This window comes from Paroedura picta, chromosome 2 (genome assembly GCF_049243985.1).
Source record: "Paroedura picta isolate Pp20150507F chromosome 2, Ppicta_v3.0, whole genome shotgun sequence".
Lineage (NCBI taxonomy): Eukaryota > Metazoa > Chordata > Lepidosauria > Squamata > Gekkonidae > Paroedura > Paroedura picta.
Window position 1 is genome coordinate 23,507,079 of NC_135370.1, and position 10,528 is coordinate 23,517,606.

A 10,528-nucleotide genomic window follows, 5' to 3' on the forward strand; every position below is an offset into this window, starting at 1 on the left:
AACACGAGGTTTATAAAATTATGCATGGGATAGAGGAAATATGGAAAGAATACTTTTTCTCGCAATGTAAACAGTCATGCGCGCGCCGTGGGACTTAATGAACAGGATGATTGTTGTTGTTGTTATGTGCGAAGTCGGGTCTGACCCATCGCGACCCCATGGACAATGATCCTCCAGGCCTTCCTGTCCTCTACCATTCCCCGGAGTCCATTTAAGGAACAGGATGATAACTTGTTCCAAATAAGTCTTATAGAAACATAGAGCTGGAAGGAATCTCAAGGCTCATCTAGGCCAACCACAGTGCAGGAATATCACGGCTGCCTATTCTATACCCAGAGAAGGGCAGCAAACTCTGGGGTCCTAGGGCCAGTCTGACCTGGAGAAAAAATTCCTTCCTGACCCCAGAGTGATGGTTGGCACTATTATTATTATTATTATTATTATTTCAATTTATTTCCCACCACTCCCAAATGGCTCGTGTCGGGTTACAGTGCCTTAAAACCCCATTAAAACTCCCATTAAAAGACTTAAAAACCATCACAGCATGGCAGCGCAATAATAAAATCCCCTTCCTTACTCCCCTTCCTAAAAGGGGTATTGTAAGAAAGGGCCATAAGAGCCAACCACAGGCTCATCCTTTCCCTCCCATCCTCTTGCCATCTGCCCAAATTCACTGCATCAACTGCGAGATGTCCATCTAGGCCAGTGGTTCTCAACTGGGGGGGTCACAACCCCTAGGGGAAGTCGATCGACCGTTTTCCCAGGGGTCGCCGCCACCTTCCTAATGGCGCAAGGGTTGCAATCACGGAAGCCCAAGGTGGCCAGCGCTGCAGAGGGGAGGGACACTGGCAGTGCCGACACCACCCCTCCATGGCACTGGCCGCCTTGGGCTTTCGTGATCACCAGCGCGCCATAGCCCACAACCCTACGATCCCCTTTGGGTCGCGCCATAGGTTGAGAACCACTGATCTGGGCTGTACCTGAAAACCTCCAAAGGAGAGCCCATCATCTCCCAGGGAAGAAGCCTATTCCACTGGGGAGCCACTGTGTCAGGAAGTTCTCCCTAAACAAGTGCTTTTGACTCAACAGGCCGAAGCGCGGGCTGGACCTGCGATTTTGTAGGAAGCTACCACAACTACCCGGCAACAGACGCCTGCTTCTCCGAAGACGGCTCCGTGCTCGCTGTGGGCTTCAAAGAAATCGTCACCGTGTGGGAGTCGGAAACGTGGGATCTGAAGTGCACTTTCTGCCACCCTCCGGGAACGATCCGGTAGGTCCCCAGAAGGGCTTCCTCTTTCGTACCCAGCTGCTCTGTCGGGTTGCCAACTCCAGACTGGGGATTTTGGGGTGTATCCTGCGGAGGGTGTGGTGAGAGATAGGAAAGGGATGTCATCGATGTATGATTATCGATTTACTTAACGTGAGTTATAGCTTGACTTCCTCCCTCCCTGGTGGGGACCCAGAGCGACTCCCGTACTCATCCTCCTATGCATGTTCTCACAACGACCCTGTGAGGCAGGTGAGGCTGAGAGCGTGTGGTTGGCCCAAGGGCACCCAGCAAGCTCCCATGGCAGAGCAGGGATTTGAACCAGAGCCTCTCATATCCTAGCCCAACACTTGGACCACAGCCACCACTCTTAACTCACCGTGATGTTGTGGAGTCCAGCCTGCAAGGCTGCTGTTTTCTTCTGGGGAACTGTTTTCTGTGTTCCGGACATGGCTGTAAGTTCGGAAGATCTCCAAGCCCTACCCGGAATCTGGCAAACCCGAATTGGGATTCGTGAGAGTTTCCCAGCTGAGAGCCAGCTTGGTGTAGTGGTTAGGAGCAGGGGCTTCCGGTTTGATTCCCCGCTCCTCCACTACATGCAGCCAGGTGAACAGCACGTGTCCATTTTACAGGTGCAAATAATGTGGTTGTGTTGAAAACTGCAAAACTGAGGTTTGAAGCAGTGAGAAAAAGAGACTCATTGGATCACGGAAGCTAAGCAGGGTCGGCCTGTCTTCCGGAGCTGTCTGGGAGACGTCCAAAGAATACGGGTGGGAGACTTCCACAGAATATGGAAGTTGTGACGCGGAGGCAGGCAATGGCGAGCCACCCCTGAATGTCCCTGTTTGAAAACCCCCACAGGGCTGCCATAAGGTGCCGGGAATTCCAGGGGGGGGGGAAGAGATTGCACATTTCCCCCCAAAGTTCCATCTCTCCTCCCCCTCCCACAACTTTCCCATCTGAGGGAAACAGACTTGCTTTCCCCGTGGCTTTGGAACTTTTACACATGTACCTAGGCTACACGTGTGTCTGTTGAGTGCACAAACTGTCTCAGGGAATTGTGTGCCTCTGGTCTTCCGGTGCCAGCCGCACTTCTGCGACACAGTACACATTCAAGAAGTAAACGAACAGCCTCCCATGAGAAAAAGGCTTGTCCTATTCTTCTGGGATTCCCGGCACCTTGTTCTCCCGGCTGAGGCCAGTTGCTGCTAGTTTATTTACCTGCCTGGGAAGGTAAAGGACGTCAGGAAGGTTCTTCATACCTGCACCCTGCCAGAGTTACCGTAAGCGGATTGTGCCGGAGCAATTTGGTAGGAAGCTATCGCTGTTCGGTTTGTCTCTTGAGACGTCTCTCTTGATCCTGGTTAAGCCCATACTTGTAGAACAAACATTTGTCTGAGATTTGGGGGGGTGGGGGAGGAATGACTGAGTCAGGGAACTCACAGTCATAAAATGAAACCTGTCCCAAAGGCCCCCATGGGAGGGCTCGTGAGCGTGAAAGCAGAAGAAAGGCAAAAGTCGCACAGTGGGACAAAGGAACGTCTCTCTATCCTGACTCTTGAATTTCCAGTTTTCCTGGAGGGGCCAGATTAGCCCAATCACCTCAGAAGCTAAGCAGGGGCTTGTATTTGGAGGGGAGACCTGCAAAGGACACCAAGGTCATGATATAAAACAAAAAAAGGATGGAAGAAGGAACCAACCCAGCCTGTGACACAAGAAAATATATTAAATGCACATTTTATTGCATAGCGCCAACCAGGGTCAATTAACAATAGTAGAAAATATGTAAGAACTATGTGAGCAATGGGAACAGTGCTAAAAAATACGTCACAGATACCAGAACGACCTGACGCATTTTGATCCCATTGGATCTTCTTCAGAGGTCAGTTATCAACCCACACATACATTAATAAAATAGCCATATACAAAAAAAAAAGCTTTGTACAGCCAGGGAGGTTAGATATAGGTCTGTATTGTAATGAGGTGCCAACAAGTATCCTGGGTCTATACCGGGAATCTCCACCAGGGCTTCATAAAACTCTGCAGTTTTTTGTGGTTCCTGGAAGGGTTTCCCAAATGGGTGGGATTTAAATAATGTTTTTTAAAAAAAAATTGAAATGTGTTCAACATTTATTGGGTGATATGACCATATATGGCTGATGGATCTAGAGGGGGTGGGGAGGGGAGGAGCACTGGGTGTGAGTGTACAGCTCTGCTTCCCAACCATATTCTGCACGATCACACCCCTTCTGGATGTCCCAAAGCCTGAAGAATGAGAAAGGCTGGTCTGTATTATGGATGTCAAGAATTCACGGTCACCAGGTTGACACACCAGTCCAGGGGCACCCATGAGGGCGACAGAGTTTGATTCAAGGTATAAGCTTTTGTGTGCAAGGCAGCCTGTATTAAATGTCTTGCAACTGCCCCTATGATATAGACATCTGGGATGAAGTTTCTGGTCATTCAATACAGAAAGGGAGAAATGGATGATAGTTGCCTCCTTAAAGGGGACACCTGAACACCTGAAGCTGCCTTTTATGGAGTCAATCGGTGTCAATATTGTCTACTAACTGACAAGAGTTTCTCTGGGGTCTCAGGCTGAGTCCTTTCATTGTACCTCCTTCCTGGTCCTTTTAGCTAAAGATGCCAGAGATTGAACTTGAACCTTCTGCATGCTAGGCAGATGCCCTTCCAGTGAGCCACAGCTCCACCTGAAAGCAGCTAATGGCTGTAACAAGGCTGGTCCTCTGATTAGGTCACCCAGACTGCTGGAGGCAGCGTAAAGAGGAATGGGGCCAATGCCCCACATGGTCTACACTCCCTCCCAGTCATTAGTGGCATGGGACAAATAGGTTTTCATGTAAAGCTTCCATGTACCAAACCAGGCCCATGGTCCGTCAAGGTCAGTATTGTCTACTCAGGCTGGCAGTAACTCTCCAGCGTCTCAGGCTGAGCTCTTTTCCATCACCTCCTGCCTGGTCCTTTCATCTGTAGATGCCGGGGTTTGAACCTGGAACCTTCTGCACGCCAAGCAGATGCTCAGCCATTGAGCCACAGACACCTCTCACTGAAGAATGGTCGCTGCAGACTTGACCTGCTGTGGCCATTGGGATGCAAGAAGTAATCCAGGCACTGGTTTTGTAAGGATGCTTCCTGAAGGCGCAATTTAAGTAATTTCTTTGCTGTTCTTTTTTTCCCCCCTCAGAAACCTCTGCTTTGGGAGACTGAGTTGTTCCAAGTACCTTCTCGGCTCCACCAGTAATGGATTTTTGTGCTGTTGGAACCTACTGAGCTGCACGTGTAAGGCCATTTAGCTTTCCTTATGTTGGTTCTTTTTTCTTTCCTAGAAACTAGTCGTATTTTAGCATAACTCCAAATGCATGTCATTTTTATTATTAAATTGAAAAGTATCTTGGTGCTGGTTTATACACAAAAGCCTGCTAAACATCTGCATTCTCAGTGACTGAATGCAAGTTTTTATGTAGTTTGCCAACCAAGCAATTTTAGGAAGTGGATAGGCCAGTGGGATTTCTGGTTAGACAGATCTAATTGCCTGGGCAGATTAAAACAGCAGTGTTTCAGTGGCAGCTTCCACTATAATGTTGGTTTTAGTCTCTCTCCTCTTTCCCGGTGTAATTTTTACATTATCACTCTTTCCCCCACTTCCTCTCTGTGGAGTGACCTCCTGCAGCAGCCATATTGTAGTTGACTCTATCTCCTGTGGCAACCATTTTGTAGTTGACTCCACCTCCTGCAGTAGCCATTTTGTAGTTACTCCCACCATCCTGTATCAGACTGCCAAAAGTGCTCATAGGTTCAAAAAGGTTGGGAACCTCTGACCTGGAATATTTTAGTTTAACTCCACTTTTAAAGTCAGTCATCTGAATAGCTGGACTTGGGCTTGTAGTTAGATTTCTGAGCACGTCTCCTGTACTTTGCCTGTCTTCTTAGTAAAATGCTTTCTTGAGCATCTGTCTCCTTGTTCATCTCTGTTTGTTTTTTTCCCCACTGCAGTGGAATGGAGCGCCCAGTTAAATATCCTGGTTCTGCAACCTGACTGTGTCTCTGAAAACATCGCCGCAATTTCGTATGTCTCAGAATACTCGGACTGTGAGTACAAAGGCCCCTTTCATTTATTTTCCCCAAAGACGATTGACACGCAGATACATAAACTACAGCCTAGGAAAATATTTCATTTCTTTAGGGCAGAAATCCACCTGAAACAGCTGTTTTTAAAAATAGAAAATGGAAACTAGGCCCTCTGAGTCCAATTCCCTTGCTCTTCCCACCACTGGGCACCTGCCCGTAGGACCTTTGCAGAAAAAGGCACAGAGCATTTCTGCCTACGTAGCACAACTTCTCCCACACCCCTGAAATCTGCCACTGAGTGGGAGGTCGTAGTGGTGGCTTGTTTAGATCTACAGTCTAATAAATTGTTTTGAAATACCCTTCTCTCCTTAGTGTTTGTGTTTAAACCCAGCGAGCCGCGGCCTTTGTGTATCAGGAAACAGCTCTGCAGAGGCAGGGCTCGGTGGGCGGTTTTCATACCAAGAGATGTGCCAGAGTGCCAGACCTCAGAAAAATACCAGTGGCTTAACCTGTCTCAGTTCTACTTTCTAACAGAAACGCATGTAAGTAAGAACAAATAAACTGGAAAAAGTTTGTAAGCTTGTAGGCTATCTGTAGGATGACTGTCATCCCCCCCCCCTTTTATGGTCACAACAGCCTTGATGGAATAGGCTCGGACAAGAAACAGACATCTATTCAGAGGCAGTGATGCTGTGCATTCTTGGTGCTGGGGGCGGGGCTACAGTGGGAGGTCTTCTGGAGTTCTGGCCCTGCTGGTGGACCTTCTGATTGCCGCTGGGTTTTGGCCACTGTGTCACACAGTGTTGGACTGGATGGCCCATTGGCCTGATCCAACATGGCTTCTCTTATGGTCTTACGTTGGGGGGAGGAATATTTTGTATACTTGGTGCTCGAGGAGCAACAGTGGGGGCCCCTGGGTTTTAGCCACTGTGTGACCCAGAGTGTTGGCCTAGATGGGCCATTGGCCTGATCCAACATGGCTTCTCTTGCGTTCTTATGTCAGCCCTGATGATTGCCCTTATGACCACCCGACCACAAGGAAGTGGCCACCTGGACTAGACCTGGCAATAAACACTTTGGTATGGAGGCCATGTTTTAAAAGTTTATTGAAATCTGAGGGGAGGTCTGTTGTGCTGTAATCCTGTCTTCTTCACTCTGAATGTCTAGGAATTGATGACCTTAAGCACGAAGGCCCCAGCGGAGCAGCTGACGCCTTCCAGCCGGCAGGTACGGCTCTGAGAAGAGCTGAGGGCACGTCCCAAAGACCTGGGAACTCCCTTTTGTGAGGCTTAATGGGAGCTGCTTTCAATTTCGAACCATGGACATCTAAAAATAATTAAAAGTTGCTGTAGAGGTGTGGGGAACTCTCACTCTCCATGTGATGCAGTGCAGGAACTTGCAGTTGGAGGAGATCAGAGATTTGGGAGGGAGCAGAGCCTCTGCTTGGCATGCAGAAGGTCCCAGTTTCAATCCCCAACATCTCTAGGGGGAAAGAAACAGATAGTGGGTGATATGAAAGTCTTGGGCTGTATCAACAGAGGCATCATATCTCAGTCGCAAGTTGTCATAGTCCTGTTGTATACCACATCGGTCAGAGGCCATCTGGAGTCCCGTGTGCAGTTCTGGAGGCCTCACTTCAAAAAGGACGTAGATAAAATTGAGAGGCTGCAGAGGAGAGTGATGAGGATGATCTGGGGCCAAGGGTCCAAGCCCTATGAAGATAGGTTGAGGGACTTGGGAATGTTCAGCCTGGAGAAAAGGAGGTTGAGAGGGGACATGATAGCCCTCTTTAAGTATTTGAAAGGCTGTCACAGGAGAGCACGGAAAAGTTCCTGTTGGCAGCAGAAGATAGGAGCCATGGTAATGGGTTTAAACTATGTGTAGAACAGTACTAGCTAGATAATAATCCAGAATAAGTTTTCACAGTCAAAGTAGTCCAGCCATATAATCAGTTCCCGCTTAATAAATATTGAAGAATTTACATTCCTTCCTGGCATTTGTTTGTCCCTTCTCAGCTGGCCGTGGAGGAGAGCCTCCCCGTGACTCCATTTTACCTGCTCCTGGGGAAGCACCAGCGACAGACCACAGAGGCTGACGGCAGCGGCAAGGCACCTGTCCCAAAGAGCATGACGCAGCATTCTCCAGCCATCAAAGAAGTAAGAGAACAAACCTTCTGTTTTTTGCTTGCTTAGAAAAATAGCTGAAGCAGAGAAAAGAATAAGCTTACAGCCTCAACAAATTAGCAAAGTGGATAGCTTCATCTGTCTTCTGGATAGATAGATTTATTTATTATTCTACTTGTAGGCTGCCATTCCGTCTGCTCGCAGTGGCTAAAAACAACAAAATATGATGCAACAGATTTTTAAAAATAGAATACATAAAAGCTTGCAATTCCCAAATACCTCAGCAAACTGAGACACCCTCCCACACCCTCCCACACACACACACACACACACACACACACCTTGCCTCCCACGATTTGCCCTCCAGGGATGATTTTACCAGTGGGAGACACTAGAGGAGGGGCAAGATCTTCTGCCTGCCCGGCCTCAACCAAATACCTGGCAGAAGATTCATGGTGGATGAGACTCCCGAGGGGAACCTTTACAGTCAGATGCACTAAACCATTGAAATCCAGAGCCAGCAGGCAACATCAGTGGAAGACTTCAGCCTCGATGCCCTGTTGTGGTCCTTCAAGAGGAACTGGTTGGCCACTGTGTGAAACAGGATGCTGGTCTTCATGAGCCTCTGGTCTGATCCAGCAGGGCTCTTCTGATGTTCTTAGGAAGGCCTCGGCCTCTCTGCCCTGTTGTTGGCCCTCCGGAGGAACTGGTTGGCCTCTGTGTGAGACGGGATCCTGAGTTAGATGGACCACCAGTCTGATCCAGCAAAACACTTCTGATGTTCTTATTTCTCTAAAAAGCATTGTTTGTTTGTTTGTTTTATTTAATTATTTAATTCATATACTGCCCTTCCATACTGGCTGAGGGGGGTTTACATCAATATTGTAATTAAAAAAAAAAACACCCGTTTCCTAATGCGACAAATAAACCAAAGGAGGTGGAGCCAATTCCCTGGGGATGGGGGGGGGCCATTGCAGGGAAGTTCTTGACCTAGATAACCACCACAATGGCCAGATCCAGAGCTGTGCCCCCAAGGAAGAACAGCCAAATTCCTATGCAGAAAAGGGGCTCTTGGTGTATGCAGGGCCCAGACCCTTCAAGGTTAAAGTTATTTCTAATAGCACCTAGAGGTCAGTGAAGATGCCCTTGCACGTTCCACGTTGCCAAGCCAAGCCCTTTATTCTGTACCAGCCCTCAACAGCTTCTGCTGCCTTTAATAACTGCAGCCACGATTTGTCCTCTCCAGTGAAGGGCAACCAGGAAACTGGCCTCAGTGGCTGAAAAGCTCTCTTGGACCGTTTCCGCACTGGGAACTTCACTGCCTCAGCTCCCAGGCAGGAGCACAAATAGGGGGCGGATGAGGTGCACAGGGCCAAATGCTCCCCCATGTGGGTGCAGGTATGGCAACCTGCCACGACTAAAATTCCAGCCTGCAGCCCGGCATGAAACCTCCAGTGCATAAACGGTCTTGGCGTCTCAGGCCCAGAGAGACACAGTTGGCGCTGACCAAAAGGGTATATCACCTGGCAGAGGCCCCTGGACAAAGTTTCTATTTTTACTGAACCTTTTCTCTCTTTTTTCTCTCCCTCCCTCCCCTTAGCTCCTTCATACTCCTGCCCACATCTTGCCATCAGCTTCTTTCCTGTGCCCGATTTTCATCAATTCGCTGCTGATATCCAGAGCAAATAAGAGGTAAGGAAGCAGACGAGTTGTTCTTGAAAAGTTGGGTGTTGGTTTTGCGACGGAGTCCTGTTGTGTTTGGGACGGGGGACTGGCACGGCAGTCAGGTGGAACTTGTACGGCTAGACTTCATCCATCCTTATAACGATTTGAATGTTCCACATAAAACACGAAAATCATCAGATATAGTTTCGGAGATTGTAAATACAGAAATCTTACCTAACATCTTTGCTGATCATAATCCAGTACTGGTGGAATTATCATAGAGCAGGCATGAGAAGGTGGAGGATGAATTATGACATTCTTGAAGACCCAAAAAGGCTACAGAAATGTGAGGCAGGACTTTGGGAATTCCTGCAAATTAATACAACCCCAAACGTCTCATTGTCTACAGCAGGGGTAGTCAAACTGCGGCCCTCCAGATGTCCATGGACTACAATTCCCAGGAGCCCCTGCCAGCAAACGCTGGCAGGGGCTCCTGGGAATTGTAGTCCGTGAACATCTGGAGGACCACAGGTTCACTACCCCTGGTCTACAGTCTGGGATACAAGTAAAGCCTTTATTAGAGGCAAGGATCGATCAATGGCTGTTACTTTGTCTAATGCATTTTTATTTATGGTTTCCTTCCTCCTTCCCCCCCCCCTTTTTTTTTTAGCCATGCTGACGAACATCCCCCTGAAGCCGAAATGGAAAGTGACAGCGGAGAGAACGAATCTGAAGAGGAGGGACCGGTTAAGGAGATTCACGACCAGGTGCCGGAGGCCACAGAGAGTCTGGACGAAGTCGCCCCCAAGCTGACCAAAGCCCAAGAAAAAGAGCTCCGTAAATTAAGAAAACTGGATTATAGCTGGGCATCAGCCCTCTAGACCAGGGGTAGTGAAACTGCAGCCCTCCAGATGTCCATGGACTACATTTCCCATGAGCCCCTGCCAGCGAACGCAGGGGTTTGACTACCCCTGCTCTAGACTGACAATGTTCCTAGGCACTTCAGATTTCTTTGCGACCAAGATTTGAATCCAATTTCGTTGTTAATAAAACTGTTTTCCAGGATACACCGGTGCTCTTCTGTTACCAGTTAACCTGTATTCCTGCAGAGAGTGATCTAAGGCCAGTTCTTTTGGTGATACTTGAGTCTACCTGCGTCAAGGTCGTCTTGTGTAGATTACGAGGCTTCATTTCAAGACTTCAAAATGTTGGGCAGATCTCAAAACGTCAATCTTTAGAAGCCGGTTTGTTTTTCTTCCGAACCCGTTTAAAACTTCAGTGTGAGGGATCTGCACCTGCGATGAAAGGCAACGGAACTTAATGCATTTACCCCTATGTCTGCATTCTGAAAATGTCCAGGAACGCTCGAGGCGGAATTTGAAAA

General features: G+C 48.3%; 1 protein-coding gene across 1 annotated transcript in view; it reads left to right on the top strand.

Annotated features, from left to right (window-relative positions):
* Window positions 1-10,211, top strand: part of WDR75 (WD repeat domain 75) — a 33,489-nt gene extending 23,278 nt beyond the window's left edge. Inside the window, exons 14-21 of the mRNA XM_077319447.1 lie at window positions 1,090-1,270; window positions 4,473-4,567; window positions 5,282-5,377; window positions 5,729-5,898; window positions 6,524-6,583; window positions 7,372-7,512; window positions 9,080-9,171; window positions 9,815-10,211. Of these exons, the coding sequence (XP_077175562.1) occupies window positions 1,090-1,270; window positions 4,473-4,567; window positions 5,282-5,377; window positions 5,729-5,898; window positions 6,524-6,583; window positions 7,372-7,512; window positions 9,080-9,171; window positions 9,815-10,025 (1,046 nt within the window). The 3' untranslated portion in view covers window positions 10,026-10,211. The remainder of the gene's footprint in view (window positions 1-1,089; window positions 1,271-4,472; window positions 4,568-5,281; window positions 5,378-5,728; window positions 5,899-6,523; window positions 6,584-7,371; window positions 7,513-9,079; window positions 9,172-9,814) is intronic.
* Window positions 10,212-10,528: the final 317 nt, after the last annotated feature.